Raw genomic sequence first — 20,058 nt, forward strand, 5'->3', positions numbered from 1 at the left:
TCCCTCTCTGCAGACCGGATCCGTCCGTTTCAAGGGAAAACATCGAAACGTGACACATAAACACGCCTTTTCCAGGTCAAACGCATGACCGCTGCTCAGAGGGACCACGCAGCACTGCATGTTATCATGTAAGTGAATGTTACACACACTTAGTTTGAGCACACAGATGTTATGAGGCGAGTTTCCCCAACTTTAGGGATCCTAAGTGTTCATATATAGTGCACTCAGGCTTTCATGTTGAGTGCATGTGGATATGGATAGCCTTTGCCTCAGGGACTGTGAACTTCTGACCAGGGGCATGAGATGGGGAAAAAGATGACATCACATGAAGAGAGGCTGTGCAGATCTGATTGGTGTCAACAGACCTTGAGTGTGTGTGTTTTCAATATACATTATTCAAAGCACATGCTCCTATCTGCAGCTGCGCTCCACTCATTTCAAATCAAAGAGGTGAGTTGAAAAACTAACTTGAATTTCAAAATAAGAGTGGCTGATGGATAGATTTAGGCTAGCTACCAGTAGTTAGCATGCCTCTGTTTTTGCAGCCAGGACATAGCTAACCTACAGTTAGCTGGGTGCTTCTGAAGCAAACCCTGCCAGTGGGGAGTGTGTTTGCTGCGGGTGAGCCGTCGAGAAGCAAAGTCAGTCCCTCCTTTGTAATTATGGACTCCCAAAATAACTCTTTGCAGAGGCAATACGAGGCTGATGTGCTAGCTAAACACTTGTCGACTTGCTTAGGCCAGAAAGCCACATGTCGTCTCTGACTGGAGAACCTGAAGTAAACGTAGCTCTGTTAGGAGATTATGAGGATTCAAATGAAGGGTTTCTGAATGATCTTAGAGGCGGGACATCCACTGAAGATTCACAAGAGAAATGATCCAAAAGTAAGTAAAAAGTATTCACGTTAAATGCTGTGAAAATAAAGTTTAAACCAGGACTTCCCCAAAAAGGACATAAATCCCTTGCTTGAGCTCGACTTGTGTTCATTACATCTCTATGTGTGATTCTGTGCGACTTTCCCAGCTCGACACACATAGCATGCCTGGCCTTGTCCTACAGTAGAGCTGTAATTAAGGAGTAACTGCAGCGAGCAGACTCATGGCGAGCTGTCTCTGCACAAACCAGCAACTCCTCCCTCACAAACCCACTAACATCCACCCAGCGTGCATATTCCCCCACTCTCCCTAACCCCAAATCTTCACCCTCTTCCCTCACTTTGCTCGTGGCTCGGTTCTAAACTTGGCCTGGGAATTTTCCACTGAATGCTTTTATGCAGCCACTCTCAGAGCTGTCTCTGTGCTGTCTGAGAGAAATACATCCCTGTGTTACTATAAATCAATAACCTGTGATTTTAAATGCATTACAGGAGGACAGCTTTATTAAATGCGTGTGTAAATTGAAGAGCAGACGAGAACATTTAACTTGATACAACCGAGTATCTGCTCCATCTTTGTTCCTTCTGACAAAAAACATTCCAATAAATTGGGTTACATTTTGAGTAATAACAACTTGACATTTTAGGTAATATTTTCAGTTGCTGTCTTACTGAGAGGTTTAGGGGAATGTCCGAATGTCTGTTCAATATGAAGCTAGTGCCAGGGAATAGTTAGCTTATCTGTACAAAGAGACTGGGGTTGGCGGGGGCAACAAGCCCCGTTATGTCTGTATGCAACAAAATCATACTACCAGCACCTCAATAGATCTCTTAGTTTAGATAGTTATATATCTAGTAGCCTATATTTTATGTAGACTGAAACCAAACTAAGCTAGCTGGTACGGTTCTTTATGTCAAGCTAGGCTAACAAGCCCTGTTATGTTTGTATATAACAAAATCATACAACCAGCGCCTCAATAGATCTCTTATTTTAGAGATAATTATATATGTAGGATATTTGATGCAGACAGAAACCAAACTAAGCTAGCTGGTACGGTTCTTCATGCCAAGCTAGGCTAACAAGCTGCTGCTCAATCTTCTTATCTAACTCCTGGCAAATAATTCCTATTTTCTTTTTATCTAAAATTTTAAAAAAAAATTGAAGGAGAAAGTAGTTTCACAATTGACCTTTTTTCTGTCAGTTGTAACGATACAATATTTAAGAGCATACAGAAACTAAGTTAAGCTAGCAGTTTTGATTCTTTGCTTAGCTAGGCTACATAGCTGCTGCCTTTAGCTCTATACTGAAAGGACAAACATAAGAGTGGTATTAACCTTCTTATCCAAGTCTTGGTTAACAATTTCAAAAAAAAAAAAATGTACTGAACTTTTTTTTAGTTATTCTATCTTTAGTTATTATGAAGATACATTTTTTTAAAAGCTGGCAGAGAAATGTTTGAGATGCAAGTATAGGATGGACTTTCCTGGGTTTTTTTAACTACAAGAATTGAAGGACAAATTCCAAAGAATAGCTTAAGAATAAAGTATAATTCTGTTTTATAGAAAAGCATAAAAACTGGCTTATTGTAACATGTTAAGACAGTTACAAATCCCAAAGCAGAACCCTGCCCACTTATTCTAACGACAACATACAAACAACAACTACAAAGACAATGAGCAAAAACCCTCACACAGTTGGAAATTCAAAGTCAAACATGTCGCCGGATCTCATTCCACTTTCAACCCATAAACCGAGGGAATGAAAGAAGGCACGGAAGTATTTCAAGCTTGTTTTCTCTCTTTGAAGGCTCATGCAGCTGAGGAGTGGCCGTGGCGGCGGTGGTGGCTGAGGAAGTTGTTTGTTTGTCCCTGAAGGACAGGGAGCCCACGTCTCTGGGCTTATTTTGAGGCAGGATGAGGTCAATTTCAACTTAGCCACTGAGTTTTTGAGAATCAGAGCAGTCATAACAGAAAGTCTATCGGGGTGTGATGGCATTCATGAATTGAGAGCAGATGTGTGTATCGTTCCTTTTAACCAACATGAAGGACTGCAAATCAGCTGCATCCGTCAGGAAATCTGCACGTCAAAACACTGAGAGAACATTTTGTTAGAAGGATGAGTTTTCTACTAACCAAAAAGCGGAACATTGTTGACTCTTGGTTCTAGAAATTTCAAAATAAAACCATGAAAAGCTCATCAAAAAAAAAAAGGACAAAGAGTTGGTAGAAGGAGTTCCTTGGCAGAGACACTCCTGTCCCACAAAGTCTGGAAACTTCATTGTGGGGGAGGAGGGCAGGGGGGACGCAGTTCAAAGCGGGGTCGTAAACCAAAATGAAAGCAGGGACTTAGGAAACACAAACACCAATATAGTTTTGCCAAACAACAAGCCCTTACAAGTTTAATTAGAACACAGGGCCTCCCCTCCCACGCCTCAACAACAGAGAGAAGGGTCGAGCTTGTGCGTCCGCTGTGATTTGTGATGCATTCGAACACGTGCAGCCTGCAAGCAATCATGTGTGCGTCTTCTGCAAGGCTTTGTTACTGCTAGAGCTAAAACTTCAGAGGTGCAATTATCCTAAAATTACTTACTTCACAACCATATGCTTCAATTTGCACACATAGATGTGCATGTTTGTCCCTTTTAGTGCCGGCTTGACGTTATTTACAGCCCCATCCATGCTGGTCTGCAGCAGCTTCACAGGCAGAGGCACAAAGAGAAGCAGCTCCCCGTCAGACAGGGTTGTTGCGCCTCTGTCCCGCTCCCGGCAGGCACCGGGCATCTCCATCACACTCTAACTACGGCTGGCATTGTGCGCAGACACGCAGAGAAGAGGCCACACACAGGTTTTATTGAGAAGCCCACACACACCACCTAAAAAGAGGTTTTACGGCACAGAAACTTTTCCCAGCAGAGAAGGAAGGATTTATTTTTACACACACGTGGACTCGCAGCGAGCGGGGGGGGAAATTTCCGACACTGACCAGGCCTTGAACACCTCACTTGCATTTTCAAAGACGGTGCTTTTTCCCCTCTGAATGTGCCCCAGATGTGTCATCAAAGTGTCTCTCTTAAGCTCACAAAGGCTCTAATAAAAGACTTTTTGTCTAATGCAGTACAAGATATTAGCTTGTGCCACCTCCGCCTGCTCGGGCTTTCCCTCCTCAACAGAAAATCCCTGATTTCTGCCGGCTCAGATTGCAACAAGAGGACGACAAGCCAGACCACAGGATGGAGGTGGACTCAACCTGCCCTCCCTCCTTTCTTCCTTCCCTGCGCCTGTCTGTCTTTCTTACTGTCAGACTGACTCCCCACTGTCTGCCGTGGTTTTCTCCCCCTTTGCCCTTGACAACTGAGTCATATAATGTGAAAAGAACAAGGATCGGTCGAAGCAGCTACCTAAAAATAAAAAGGATTCTTGCATGTGAAAAAAGATGATCAGACTGATGTGTTGCACTTTTTTGTTGGCGTCCTATCTGGCATGGAATTGCACACTTTCTTTCACATCTAGAAGGGTGGAGATGTAACAAAGAAAACAAAGAGCTTGGAAAAAAACAGAGATGGGCTGAAACTGACAGCCTCTGTCTTCTCTTCCTGCAAGCAGCAGTAGGCAGAGTGTAGGCCTGTTGTTTCGTTCCCTTTCACTCAACCAGCTCCTCCGTTGCACAGCCCGAGGCCCCTTTCTGGTACCGAGCACAAAGACTACAACGTAACAGACCACACTCAAACGCACTCCTAATGACTCTGACGTTCTGTAAAGAGAGGCACAAAAGCACAGTAAGGCAGTGCAATAAGGCAGTGCCTTTACACGACCGAAATAGATCAGCTGGAATGAGGAAAAGGATGCGTTTGGCTTTCAATAGTATGCCTGGCATGCAAGTTTATAATCCAAAGAGCACACAAGACGTGAATGAGCAAAGCAGAAAAGGCAGCACATACACATGAATTAACTCTGAATCATTTGCACTAATAAAGAGATCAATGCTAATCCACTCTGCGGGGGCCAAATCAGCTTTGAGAGGTCGGACTGGGATAAAGACAAGACGCTAATTACCGAGGTGGCTCTTCCCCCTCGTCCACATGGATCAAATGCTGCAGGGTCAGAGCTTTAACCCGCAGCTACCATGACTGAGCACTGGCATGTTGACACATCTGCTGCACAATCCCAGCCAGTGTACGGGACATGTGGACAAAAACACACACACATATATATACACAGGCATACACAATAGGCACGTGTTCTCAGAAGCCCTTTGGCTATGGTGTGAGAGCGGCCAGATGTGCTGACAGGGTCGCTGCAGACGGTCACTATGAGCACACAGACAGAGAGGAGCACGATAGAGGCTGCAGTTTAATCATCGCTTTATGGATTTAATGGGAACATTTTACTTTATATCTATGTGATTATGTTATTTCTATACAGTAATATGTGATGCAATTAAATATGTCGTAAAAATTAAGGATGCACAGATCTGAAACACTGAATCCGAGTTGGTGTTGACCTTGTTATAAGGCAGATAAGGTCACAATACAACTGATCCAGTCTCCTTATTAAAGGAATTAATGGAATATTAATCCCGATTTTGGGTTTCTCACGTTTAAATAATTGAATGACGGTGATGTAGACGTTTAAAATGCGTGCTCTGCCCGTAGAAAACTCATGTCCTTTTTTATGCAGTCTATGGTCATGTTATGAGTGCCTACCTTGCAGCAGCAGATAAGAGTGACAGAGTAAACATCAGAGGCCGGTGTTTCGGTTCAACGAGTGACCATGTTAACTGGTGACTTTCAGCAGAATGCGTCTGTGGTTGTCGTGGTTACAACAGCTGTCGAAAATGGGAAGAGAATACGAAGCTGTCCTCGTGAATGCCTCTACAATCTCAAAAAATGCTCATCTAGGTATTAAGTCTTAGAAGAGTTGTTGGTGCAGACGTGTCATGTAAGCTACGAACGCTCTGGCGCGTTTTGAACGCTGCTTGTTTCGCTAAAACTAGAAGAAAGCGAGTCACTCGGTAAACTGAAACACCTATCCCCCAAAACGGCTCGTCATCAGTTGTTTTGGAGGCGCTTCGGGTTAAGAGGAAGTGATGTTAAAGCTCCTGTGAGGAGTTTTTCACTGGTTATGAAACAGACTGAAATTAATTCTGTTTACTCTATATGAACTACAAAAGCAAACCAGACCATCAGCGACAAGATTGATTATTTCTATATAGTTATTTTCACTGCCTGAAACTGCTGGTGGGGGGGTAGGTGTCAGACGAAGCGATTAACTGCACGCTGCCTTTGTTTACATTTTCCAGGGCACAAATTTAAAGTCAGTGATGACTGTTAAAGAAAGCAGGATGAGATTTTTTTGTTAAAAACCACCACTTAAGCATGTACAGGACAAAATCAGCGAGAATCAAGAGATAAGAGGTGCGGCTTTGTCCACAGGGGGCGCCAAAATCAACACACCGAAAGTTCCTCACAGGAGCTTTAAGCAAAAAACAAGACGAGGACAAAACCTAGTATGTGGCTGACCGCATCAGGTCAATGTGCGCTTTTGTGGGCAATGTGTTACAAGGACTGTCCTTATGAGGCCGATGACAATGTGTTTGAAAGCAGGTGCGCGCTGCGGACGTAGGCGAGGACAGCGGACGAGCAGCTACTCTCCGAACAAAGTATCCAGAGCCGTATAGACAGAGAGTCGCGTCAGTGGAGGTCCAATATGCTCCATGATCCGCCATTGCAATGTCGCAACTTTCTCTCTCTACGGCTCTGAAAGCACTGTCACTCAGTCAGTCAGTCAGTCAGTCAGTCAGTGACATACAGACCCGTGTGTAGGGCTGACCCCGGCGGTCAGCCAAAAATAATATGCAAAGAGTGCCTGAAACCTGTGTCTGCGCTGCAAAGCAACACAACTAACTTGTTCAACCAGCTACAAAAACAGCACAAAGTGCAGCGTGATGAGTGTATGACGGCCAAGAGGAACAATGTTGCTACTCTCCGTCCTTGTCCAGCGCCAAGTCAGACATCCATAACAGCGAATTTGCATTTTGCCTCCACAGAAAGCACAAAATTCAGGTAAAGAAGCTCATTTCAAGTATTAGTTTGAAAATCAAAATAATCGAGCAGTCCTAATTCAGATTGTACATTGCAGAAAAACATACACTGGTGTCACATGATTATCTGCCTGAGCTGAAGTTTCAGAGGGGCATCCATAGACAAAGGTTGAACCAGTGCATCCCTTGTAAGAAGACGAGGACTAAAGGTTAATAAAATAATGTTGGAATGACATGATAAACCACAGCACATCAGTTTGAAACAAATTAGTGTCTGAAAATAAGAGTTTGGATGAAATTCATGTCTGCTCGCAATTTTATTCTTTTATGAGAGGAAATAAGAAACCATGAAAATTTAAGCAGAAACAGAAACCAGACAAAAACAAGCCCTCTTCGTTCTCCCTTTGGACTGCAGCCACCGCAGCAGTTTCTATTTCGCAGACTCCCAGGACGCACTGCTTAGTCTTTTGTGACCCCTCTGACAATAATGAGATTGATCGTTTCTAATTTTAGCAATGAAACAGACTGGATCAATAAGAATAAAATTCCAGGCAAAACTGAGGGAAGATTTAAAGGTGGGCTGAGTCGGTCTGAGGGGGGAGCAGAGCTTCTTCCCGAAGTGAGTGTGACTCTACAGCTGGAAAGGTCAGGTCGGGTCTGGTTAAGGTCAAGCATTTTACCATCTTCTATGTGTCCTGACATCTCTATATACACCTGATAGCCCACAATGCACTGTTATTTAAGAAAGAAAGACAACTACAGCCTGTGCGTGTTTTGAAGAAATCTGGATGTTTCCAATCAACAGAAACACCTTCTTAGGAAGATGACTAATACACTGCAAAAATAAATCAAATTTTCACTTTAACATGCAGCATTGATTTTCCTGGTTGTGCGAGTGTAACCAGCACCTCTCTGCGTGCAGCCTGCCAAACTTGGCTCTGTAAACAACACATTTATTTTTAACCGAAAAGCAAAAAGAGCCAAATGTGAAAAGTCAGCAAAGTTGCAGACAGTCGGGGCAGCCATTGAAATATAATAAGGCTTTGTTTTTCTTTTGAACTCCGAGCAACTGTGCTCTCCAAGTTGTTGAGAAACAGCGCTAGTCTGGAGTTTTCTATTTGTGCTCCGGTGCCACATCTCTCTTTAGTTTGGCTGCTGTCGATATCTCACCCTCTGGTTTTCGCAGGTGTGGAGAGCAGCCGGGTCGGCGTGCTCGATGTGAATCCGCGCCGCCCCGACCTTGGCCTACCTCGTCTGCTCTGTTTATTTAAACTCTTAGCCCTTTGTCAAACAGGGGTCTCTTCTCTCTGCTCAAAGTTTAGTCTGTGTGCAGGCCACTGGCACTGTCTACAAAAACAACTCTACTTTCCCCTTTAAAATCCAGCTTTGGAAAACAAGTCTGTGTTTCGCTTGGATCACGGCTGTTTTTTTGCTACCATTAATGTAATTACAGGTAACATTTACATCTAATTTAACACATATATCCTCATTTGAACTCTACTTGAACTCCACTTTGCTTAGATTAACATAACAGACTGTCATCAAGATTGCTGAAGGGGGAAATTAGTAGCTATGTATGCTCCAACGCCTGCTAGACTGTGCCAAAGTTTGCCAGCTTCAAAAGCCTTCATGCACACGTCCTAATCTACTCCGAAAACAGATACATGGGAAATGATAAGATATATTCTGTCCAATGTTTTCCACTTGCATCAGGGATAATTTACGTTGTTTCTTTCAGCAAAACAAGCTGCTGAAACATGGAAATCCAGGAACTTACGGGCCGTGTTATCCGAGCCTAAAATAACCACGCAGGCGCTGGCAGTGCTCCTCTTATCTTCATGTTAATTTGCATCATTTTGCACACAACTCAAGATATGAATGAGCAGTTAGTACTTCCAGTAGTTGCCCTAGATAAAGTGCTACACTAACTAGCCCAGTATGTCCAACATGCCAACTAAAACTCACATGCGTTTGACCCCGATCAGTCCACCACACATGACTGAAGCGCTACAATCACGCACCCACACATTCGGCCAGACGAGGAGTCCACCTCTGCTCGACTCCTCTGTGCTCACAAATCTTTTGATGCGTCCCACTTCTTCCCATCAGTCGCCCGCCCCTCCCCCGGCCGTGTGAGCCTGCATGAGACACGTAGAAGTGTCCCAGTACAAAACTTCCCTCTGTGGTGCGACTACCCTCCCCCCCATAAACCCCACTCTTTCTACACTCTATTTATCACCGCAGGTTTTGGCATTGTTGGCAACTTTTGTGCAGATTAAGATAAAACAGTAGTTTTAAAGTATGCAAAGAAAAAGAGGATGACCTTTGCATCCATTCTATGAATTTTTCTAAGTTGGAAGATTTTCTGCTTGTGCCTCCTTAAATCTCCTCTTTAAAGTAAGTAGTTCAGACGCTACGCATTGTAAACACTCTGCACACTCTGCTGCACACTGCTCCCCTCATGTTGTTCAAGCAGTCACTCAATAACCAACATAATTATTCATCCCACTTAAACATTCCTGCACAGCTCAGTGGTCCATGACGAGTCCTCTCTTCATTTGATTCGTGTGTTAATCATTATGTTCCAATAAGATTGCCTTTGAGTCACAATGTAAACAGTTGAAGAGAATTTGAGACGTTCTTTTTAAAGCGCTCTTTGACGTACAATAACTTGACCATGAAAAATGATCTCAAGTCTGAAACTTTTCAAAAGTTGTCAATAAAGTTCAGCATTTTTTTAAAGAAAATAACCTCCTCTGAAGTAGTTATTGGGGCTGTCACGGTAACTGCATGACCGCAATACTGCGCAGGGTGGACCCAGTGACCATCATCACTGCTATTTTTTATTTAATATCATACACCCAGTGATGTTGTAAGGTACGCGTGCTGCATGTCTGACGCATTCAAATATAAAGGGACTCAGTAAACTCTCCATGCGTCCCAGGGAAGCACCTCATCTTTCCCGTACAGAACGATACATTATGAATATCAAACTTGTTTTCAAGATCACAGCAATCTGCATAAGTAACCTGGCTGTCAGAGCACATCTGTTTCAACCCTCTGCGCATCCAATCAGCACAGACAACCCCCTGTGCAGTCTCGCGACATGCTAGTTTAGCCGCTACAATAACAACTAGCCCGTCACAACGGATTTCATTTCAACAAATAAGGATACAAATGTAGTAGTGGTTAATAAACTTGCGTTTCCACCGCTCATGCTGCGTTCACTCATGTCGATGATGTTTTACCGTCTGGGGTAGTTAAATAAACAAAACCTAGACAGACTGAGGCAGGAGTGACGAACAGAAGAGAAACACAGACTTCTAAAAATAAGAGTACGTTACTCAAAAATGGCAAAAGGTATTTTAAGTGTCCAAATATTTTTACTTCAACCATAATTAAAAATGATGCCTTTCCTGGTTCAAAACTCCCGAACAGTACAACAGGTGCTATCTTCTGACTGCTTTTTGCTCTGATGAAACAGGATTGCTGTTTGTATTGTGTATCTCCACCACACAGTTTAAACCTCCACTCTGTAAGTCATCATTAGACAAGCAGCCATTATCCCCCCGACAGAGTGCGACGGGTATCATCAGCAGGATTATTGCCGTTGTATCGCCTCACAACTGCTGCACGTGCTCAAATGATGCGACCAACAATGGCAAAGTAAGCCCGGAAGGGGGGGTATCAGGTAGATAAAAGAGACACACGCACACGTCGTCATACCTATTGTTGCATGGACAAAACACACACACACAGAGACGTGTCGGTGTGGACAGGAGGGTGTATTTTATCCTCGCCTTTTAAAGAACTTTTTGTACAATGTAACCGTGAACTTGGGGTGTTTTTTTCACCGCATCTGAGGCGATCTTTTAACACTTTCTGATTTTAAAATGAGACAAAAGCAGACATAAAAACATTGTGTGCTGAGCTCTCAGGAGAGAAGTCCAATTAAATGTGTTTTTTTGCACTCATATCCATATGAAAGACCTTCAGAATGTCCCTACTGTGACTGAAGTGTGACTCACAGTGTCTTTATAGTAGTCTGAAGTCTTTCATCTCGGGTGGTCTGCTCTGCTCTGCTGCCCGGGACAGATGAGATACAAAGTGACCTGCACTAACAGGCTGGTACTGACTGGCACGGTCATTATCGCTCACACACTTTCTCGTGTATGAACCATACTGATCTCAGGGCAGCTCCTCTGAGACATGAGGTACTCGCAGTCATACACACACACCTCTTTGTCTGGCGAGCAACAATAGGCCGCAGTGAGGCTTAAGATGCTCAGGCTGCCTCAGCATCAGTCACAACAGTGCACATTCCCCTGCAGCACATCACCATGTCAGCGCTGTGTTTACACTACAATAACACCACACAGGCCACATCAGAAGGACCAGCAAATCTGTGCTGCATGGTGTTTTTCTTTTTAGGTGTTCAGGAGAGAAAGTGGGGCAGAGACGTGACGTCAAAACAACCTGGATGTGTAAGATGTCTAGTTTTTATCTGTATAAGAGCAGGGGTTCAGCATCTTCCACCAAGACACAAACTGTCGCCAAATACTGATATTTAAATTTACAAATATAAAGGTGCTTTAAAGAGATGTCCCTGTGATTTTGACTCACCGCGTCAGTACTTCATGACTCCTCGCGGTGCTTATGACATGAATGACGGTAACGTGAGCGGAAATTAATTGGCCGAAGAAGAAGTTGACAGCAGGATAAAAGAAGAAGACGACAGCAGGATAACGTCGGACAGCGTTGAATAGGAGTTAAGAGATGCGCCACTTTCATATCCAAAGTCCTCATTTGTTATACTACAAACTGAAAACACGAACCTTTGTTTCATCTCAGTTTGTGTCAAATTCAAGATATCGTGATGTATCATATGATTGTCTTGCAATGTATCAATTATCGCAGACTCCCTGTATTGTGATATTATTGTTATCGTGGGACACGTGTCGTATCGTGAGTTACCCGTAACTATGACATTATTTAACATGTCTTAACAATGTTTTAAACGATCAATCTCAAGGTTCCCAGCAGTAAATTTAAAGCCGAGAAGGGCTGCCTGGCCTTAAATACTCTCTAAACTTCTGCTCATACACTTTTATAAAATAAATGATTAACGATCAAGAGAGAGGAAAGAGCAGAATTTCAATTTCGAACAGCAAAAGTTATATATTTTATAAATGTGGCTGCCCTGTAAGGACATCGTGTACCTAAAATAAAATACCATCTCTGCTAAATAATTTTGTTGGGAAAGTAAGTGAAGAGTGCAATATCAAAGTTGGCATGCCTGGAAGAGAAAGAGTCGTAGTCTTCATTTCAGGAAAGTTTCATCCAACGACAAATTTAATGTGTTACAAAAGTTCATGTTTAACAAAAAAGTTAATTTACAATCTAATCTTTCAAACACTACCTATCTTTGGCAGGTGTCCTGTCAGCCGTAATACAATGGCGTCATTCATCTCCATCCCTACGAGCTCCAAGACAGTGAATCACACCAGAGGAGTCTGGTTTGGGCCTCTTTAACATCCAAATACTGTTTCTTAAATGGAAACTTGCAACTAGATACTGATCTGCACTTTGGCTCGCGTTTGTGTTTGAACTATTGGGCGACAATTAAAACAAAACCCTGGAGTGTACATGTTCATTACACAACCGAGCGAGGCGCATTCCAAGAGGGATTGAGGGTTTGAATAGACGTGAAAGGCGATGGATTCATTGGTGTGCTCGCTGGCCGGCAGGCAGACAGTCGAGACCCACTCCAGAGTTCGGATCAATGAGAGAAAGTTGGAGAAAGAGAGAGAGAGACGAGGGCTGGTTCCCATTCAGGGTACCGCTGTGTTGTGTTTGAACAAATACACACTTGCATGCACGCACAAACGCAGGGAGCTCAGTAAGGAGTCTCTCTTTCATGCAGATCTTTTGTCTCGCAGTAATGTCTGGTATGCCGGGATACAGGCTTTGCTCAATGACCTGATTTCTATGGGGCTGCAGAGGCACCGGCCTGTGTGTGTGTGTGTGTGTGTGTGTGTGTGTGTGTGTGTGTGTGTGTGTGTGTGTCTGTGTGCATTTGTTTGTGTGTGCGATCATCTGCCTGCGAGCCCTTCCTTCGGATAAGACACAGGACTTAGGCAGGCAGACACAGACTGAGGCTGATCCAGCCAATAAGAGGGCAGGAAACACAAAAACACACACACTGACACACACAGAAAGCCCTGCATGAAGTAAACAAAAAGGCCTCGAGTTCCCATGGTGGGAGGAGAGACATAATTGAGTGAGGAAATGTTCTGTGGGGGAACTAAACTTGAGTCAGCACAATAAGTGCAGCCCAAGACAAGGTTATTGCAAAAGATGATTGTTTTATAGGTTTAAGAGTCGCAGGATATTTGAAAAAACAATATCCAGCCAATGTTTATTTAAGCTAACCAGTTTCAAAAACATTTTTAAGGATTCTGGCCACTTTCTTGGCCTCTCTGGTCACGTTAGAAAGACAAAATAAACACTGTAAAAAGCTTAAGAAGCCGATCTGTCCTTAAAAGTTGTCCGACATCCTTACCTTGTCTCTGTATGAAGATCCTGAGCAGTGGATGAGCCGTCGACACCGCCTTGCAGAAGTTGTCGTCGTTGTTGATCGGCAGCAGGTCGCCGTGGATGTCAGCGTAGCCGATCATCACCTCCATATTGGCGATGCGGTGGACGTGCAGAATGAGCTTGTAAAACTCCTCAAACTTGCCAGGCTTGACCCGGTCCACGGAGAACCGGCGGAATTCAGCCCCATACTGCAGAGAGAGGAAGATCACAAGGAGGAGGCCATTAAAAAGGGACAGTAGGAAAACCAAACAGGAAGAGGAAACCCCGGGATGTCCGACCTCTGGCACACGTAAACTAACAAAGTGAATGTCAGCTGAGGTCTGTCACAGCGGTAAAATATGACACAGGGAAGCTTTCTCTGAGCAAAATACAAACGTCTGCATGACTGGTTTGAAAGCAGCCAAATGTTTTATCAAATATTTGCAGAGTACACTCTCTAAGACAAATGTCAAACTGGAGCTGCAAACAAACATTCAAACATTTGATTGTTCAAGCTGCTAAAATGTAACACTAACCTACTTTGCTCTATCATTATAGCAAATCAAATATTTGGGAGTCTTAGACTGCTAGATTAAGACATCTGATGTGTTAAATTGTTGCTCTAGGCTTATGAGATGTTCATTTTTCTGACGTTTCAAAGTCCAACCAATTAATAAATAAATTGAGAAAATAATCAGAACATTAATGTATAATGAAAATAACGGTTAGTAGCAGTCACAATGAAAAGCATAAGAAGAAAAAGAAAATAATCTAAATTTATTGCAATTAAACATGAAATATGAAACAGTAACATGTATCTATATACGCTCATTCAATATATATATATATATATATATATAGTAAGTGCTTCTGCTGCCGTTAATAAAACTTGAATTTGAATTGAATTAGTGTTTCCTACAGTGTTTTATAGATTGGACAGACAGCTAGCCTCTGCTAACAACAAAAAAATTAAGAAATCAAACATTAACCTACAGGAAAAGAGAGTTTTTCACACAGCAAATGCCATAGCCACTTTATACAGGAATAGTTTGACAGTAGTTTGGGGATGTTAATTTTGTAAATTTTTTTGCAGAGCGTTAGACGAGAAGAACAAAACCACCCTCATATCTGTGCTGTAACTGCGAAGCTAAAGCTGCCGGTTAGCTTAAATAGCACCCAAAGATAGCCCCACTCTATCTGAAAGCAACACAATCCACCTACCATCACCTCTAAAACTCTCCAACTAACAAGTTATAAAATCTTGTTTATCTAATGTGTCTAACGCTAGGTAGCTAGCCGTTTCCCCCCTGTTTGAAGTGTTTACTCCAAGCTACACTAAGATAACCAGCCGCTGCCATTTCCCAAACTACTTCCCTAACGGTGATTAGAAGAAAGAATTTAAAGAACAAAATGAATGTTTAACAAAAACATGATTTAGTTCAATATCAGTTATTCATGAGAAAGAACAAATATCCACAAAATGTGCTAGTTTAGTTAGCTTTAGCATTGTTTGTTACCTTTATATAGAGGAAAGATAGCTTCCCTGTTTTCAGTAATTATGCTAACTGGTTGCTAGCTGTAGCTTAATATTTGGTGTAGAGAAATTGGAGAGATGTCAATATTCTCTTCTAACTATTCCTGAGAAACTCCCAAAATGTCAACAATTATTTTACTGCTGTGACTGTTGTTTACGCCCTCATTCACTAACTGAGTTAATAATAGAGGAGATGGTTCAGAAGCTGGGTGGCTAACCACCTCAGCTAACATACTCTCCTCTTGGAAACCCTGAAGCTTTGTGTTACACAACAAGCCAAAATCACATCATTACAAAAACAAATGTTTGTTGCACATCACTTGCAGTCCAACTTTGACCAAGACAACAGCAGGAAAAGGAAAGAGGGCTTCTGAACAATGGAACAATACAGGTAGATGAGTAAGCTGTTTCTACATATATAAATGACAGTGGCAGGCCGCCCCGCCTCCCACCCACCGTTTACGCACAAGAGCACAGATTTGAACAATTGTGGTAGGGCTTTCCCGGCTAGGTCACCAAACCACCAATGAGAGCACGTCTGAGGGTCACGGTGGGGTCATCATGTGACTCACAGACAAGAATGGACTTGAGAGGGAGAGATACAACCGAGGCACAGAAGCTCCGTAAAACCACAACTACAGACAATCACAGGAGCCGCTCTAGTGTTTGAATCACGGCAGTAATTTGTAGGTGCTTTTTGTTACTGTAATCATCAGCTCACAGCGGAGGGAGGCTGACGGGCAGAGGAGACGCGAGGATGATCGTGGAGAAGGAGGAAGGGGAGGGAGGGAGAGGGAAACTGCTGACAGAGAAGCTGAATACTGACTGGGAGGCGAGGGGAAGATCGGGGGATACATTAAGCAACTCTGTAATTAGAAGATGACATATGAATTTAAGAGGAGGCGTGTTAGGAGAGCAGGGGGGTGCCAGGCGGGTGTGTGGTTTGCTGCCAGATTCTCTGCAGGCAAACTGAGGCTCACGCGTGGACCTGCTTTTTAACAGTGTGACACTCAACTTGGAGTCAAGCTAATTAAAGTCAACCTACATGTGGAGATGACACAAGAAGTCGACCAACAGGTTCGTCAGTATTCAGGTGGTGTACTTAGCATTCTGGAAAGTGAAACTCGCATAGGAAATAACTATGATTAACACGGCAAGACTTCAGCACGTAACCCTTGACATACGTAATTATAAGTGTACTTCTGCATATCAGAAATCGCAGTCATTGCTGCGTATCTCAATGTTCCCTTTACGCCGTGCTTCCTGATCAGTCAGAACAATCTGTTTTCACACGTAGTACTCGGCCCTCTGGTGCGAGCAAGTCTGAACACGGTATGATTAATCATGCGCCTTGACGCTAAACCCAAACCTAAGAATATATCACTACATGCGTGACATCACTTGTCCTTCAGGCCTATCAGGGCAAAGTGATGTCAACGGGTTGAAACATGTCTGGAGACACTAAACTCTGACACAGTGGAGAAAATGGAAGATAACTGACTTCTGTCTTTCGCAAGCACTTGCTTTGTTCTTACCTCTCCATACTTAGAGACAACACGCCTCTTTAAGTCGTTGACTAGAATAAATATGCAACATGATGTACAAAATGACTCCAAAAACATGGAAGGAAGGGCAAAGCAACCAAAAATCCCTCCCATCCCCCCACATCCTTACGCACTGTCTCCTACTCTGATAAGAGCTTTAAGTGAGTGAAACCAGCTCCTGGTCGAGGCTCCGCAACAGGCAGCCAGACACCTCCAGTGTTATCCCTGATAAGCTTATCACCGGAACGGTTTCTCCTGAGAAAAGCAAACGTGAACCAGTGAGAACCAAAGCACACAACATCCACCACACACTCTACGATACAGACAGCAAACACACCAATAACTCTCCCGGGGGTATCAGGTGAATCAAAATGTTCTAATCTTTGGTAAGTTTTCTAAAGGACGGAAACATTTAACTATTTTGTTGGAGATTTCTCAAACACAAATTGGCCATTTGAGGCTTGATAAAAGAGATGTGCACTAACTAACTCTTAGTTATGTCTAAAATCTGAACAAAGTCCTGTTCCTTAAGACGTGGTGCTTCTAGACAACTACTTCCTTGAAGCTAGCTTCATTGAAAATGTTTATATGATACAATTATAATCTTCCATCCACTGAGCATCTTATACAAGGGTGGAAGGATAGTTTACATTTAAGGAACTGAAGGTAAAAGAAACGTCTGTCAGAACTTGTAAAGGAATGAGCTTTTTTTCTATCCCTTATTTTAAAGACATACATGGAAGACGGATCCAACTTTGCATATTAAAAGTGGAATTTCTGGTTTCTGCTTGAGAAGATCACTTTAAAAACACTCCAACGTTTTCATCCTCTTCACTGATACCTGTGCTTTGTGCACAACCAATATGTACCAATCTGATACCAGTGTTTAATTAATAAGCAGCATTTGTCACTGCGATTATTGTTTTATGGATAAGGCAAGACCCGTCCTCACTTAAACATTGCTTTCCTAACTTTGTAAAACAAAATGCAACAACTTCTCAGATATAAAACGGAGCTGTAGAACCTTATTGCGTAGCATGCATGAAACACCTCCGAACAGCAGCACACTGTGGCTCCCTTCTTCTTCCTTTGAGAATAATGGCTGTCCAAGCTTTGTCTTAGTATGAAAGCTTCAATATAAACATAGATTGGCCCCATAATCTCTGATACCCAATCAAGGTACTCGAGTCAGTGTCGGACTGATAACTGATATCAATATTTGATGGGTGCATCCTTAAATGCCATTTGAAGCTGGTAACAAATCAAATGCAATAGAAGTATATGGTGTGTTCAGGAACATCCTAATTTTTGCTTTCACAAATTCAAGAAGAGACCAAGAGTAGTGCGGCTACCTGCTTGATAAGAGTTTCCTTTTTAACAAGCGTTCAAATCCGCTCGACTGCTTTCTGATTTAGTCAAACTAAATGTTTTCCTTTTTGTCACCGAGGACATATTTGTCACAGAGAGGAATGCTGATAACAAAAGAACCAGAGCAGTAAACAAAATGACATCACAACAATGAGGAGTTATATGTGATCCAAAAAGGGAAACATGTGACGTAGTATGTCAGTGAGTCAGCTCTGCAGTGATGACGCTGTTAAACCTGCCCGTTCCAGCCACTCAGCTTCTGGGCTTGTCAGTCCCACCCGCAGACAATCTCTGCTCACCACAAACATACCACTCTTCTTGTCCCTGTGGAAGTGACACGAAACCCACCCTGCCTGAAACATAAACACTTAAATGATGCTGCATGAGCATCCTGGAGCAGATGTCCTCATCCTTTCTTAAACCGACCATCAGTGTATGTTACCCCCATCACAACATCCCCTGGTCACTGCCTGAAACTGGGCTGCCCAAAACTACAAGTGAAAAGTCCTCTGGACCTGAATGAGTCACCTGATTGCTCCATCTCGATCTGTGTGACTCAGGTGCTCATTCTTCATGTATGTGCAGACACACTCATATGTGCTGGCATGTGTAAACACATCATAGAGATACTACACTGCATTGTCTTCATGTTAATGGCATTCAGAGAAAAAATGTTGGTTACCAGAAGTCCTTGGGAGGAAATTATAAATAGCTCACTGTTGGTTCACTTTGTGGTGAGGGTTGGACACAGTGTTGTGTGTCTATCTGGTAGGATTACTCATACATAAATACATTTCAAGTCTGAACTAAACTTTAAAAAATAAAACTTTCTTTAGACTGCTGAAAACTAGTAAGAAGCCCATGCTCTGATGTTTTTGACATAAAAAGAAATTCTTACGTCTGTTTTGTAAAAACTGGTATCTCCACTACATGCGCTTTAAACTTGTAGATAACTGTGTGATATACTTGCTGGTTAACTTAATTTATGCAGGTTTTACACTGTGAGCCTCTCTCGCAAACTACTCAAAACAATGAGTGGGCTGAAACTATGTAGCACAAACCCGCAGTGAACGCAACCAATGTAGCAAAAACATCCGATTCTCCAGTTAAAAACCCTCTCATTGTAGCAAATGCTAAAAAGTAGGTTGTTAAGAAACCATGTTAAATCACTTTCTCGTCTGCTTCGTGACAGAAAGAGACAGGGAAAGCGCCCTATCAGCACAATCTGCATGGTCGGAAGGAAGAAGAAGATAATCCCTGCAAATTACAGAAACATGCGAGAAACTGGTGCGTTCAGGTACTGTTTCGTGAGAAAATGTGTGTCGTTAGTTGCAGACAGTTTGTCCCACCAACTCCAGCTCCTTTACGGGGCGACCATGTGAACTCGTTATTTTCTCTGAAGATGTATATTTAGAAATTACAGGTTAGAATCACAATCACTCACCTTGCTTTTCACTTCCACCGCGTTACAGTCCACATTTCGCAGCGGTTGCGATCTATTAAAGCTCCGATTCATTTTTTGTGGTTGCAGTTAAAAAAAAAAAAAGTTCAGCCGCCGTTGCCCGCAGAAAGAGGGGCTCTGGTCCCGGGGTTTCTAGTGGAAATTCCTCCCGCTTCGTGTCTAGTGGAGAAATGTGTGTTTTCTTCGGTTTATTTCACCTCCTTGAGTTTTTCTTCAATATGCTCCGCCAGACAGAAGAGAGGACGTTACAGGAGAAGAGGAGGTGAGCAACTCGCCGCGTTGACTTGGGAGTGTGAGTTAAGTTTTGAAATGACATCAGCCCTCCTAAAAAATGGGATCCGATGAGGCCTTCATGGTCTGCTCGTAATCCCAAGCTTTCTCAGTCAAGACTTCGAAAAAAGCCTAATTATCGCGTGCAGGAGTTGTCTAAAACTTGTGCCAATAATAATACTGTTATAATAATTACAGAACAATATATATAGTTACACTTACTAAAAAGACAATATGACAAAAACGACGTTTTATTTTGATATATAATTGTACAATATGACTACAAACAATTTATCACAATAAAATGCAAATATGTTTCTAACTGTTCTTCCCATCACATTTTTGTGCCAAAGTAAAAGTACTAAACGAAATAAATCATGGCAACTCACG

The 20,058-nt window shown here is 42.7% G+C and overlaps 1 protein-coding gene across 1 annotated transcript in view; it reads right to left on the bottom strand.

The window, feature by feature from the left end:
• The window catches only part of pard6gb (par-6 family cell polarity regulator gamma b), a 35,814-nt gene extending 16,133 nt beyond the window's left edge, over positions 1-19,681 (bottom strand). The window contains exons 1-2 of the mRNA XM_069681325.1: positions 19,381-19,681; positions 13,477-13,699 (exon numbers count right to left, since the gene is read on the bottom strand). Coding sequence (XP_069537426.1) covers positions 13,477-13,699; positions 19,381-19,452 — 295 coding nt within the window. The 5' untranslated portion in view covers positions 19,453-19,681. The remainder of the gene's footprint in view (positions 1-13,476; positions 13,700-19,380) is intronic.
• Between the last annotated feature and the right edge of the window lie 377 nt (positions 19,682-20,058).

The sequence above is a fragment of the Semicossyphus pulcher genome, unplaced genomic scaffold (assembly GCF_022749685.1).
Source record: "Semicossyphus pulcher isolate SPU_LCO1_2020_fin unplaced genomic scaffold, fSemPul1.0.p SCAF_5, whole genome shotgun sequence".
Classification (NCBI taxonomy): domain Eukaryota; kingdom Metazoa; phylum Chordata; class Actinopteri; order Labriformes; family Labridae; genus Semicossyphus; species Semicossyphus pulcher.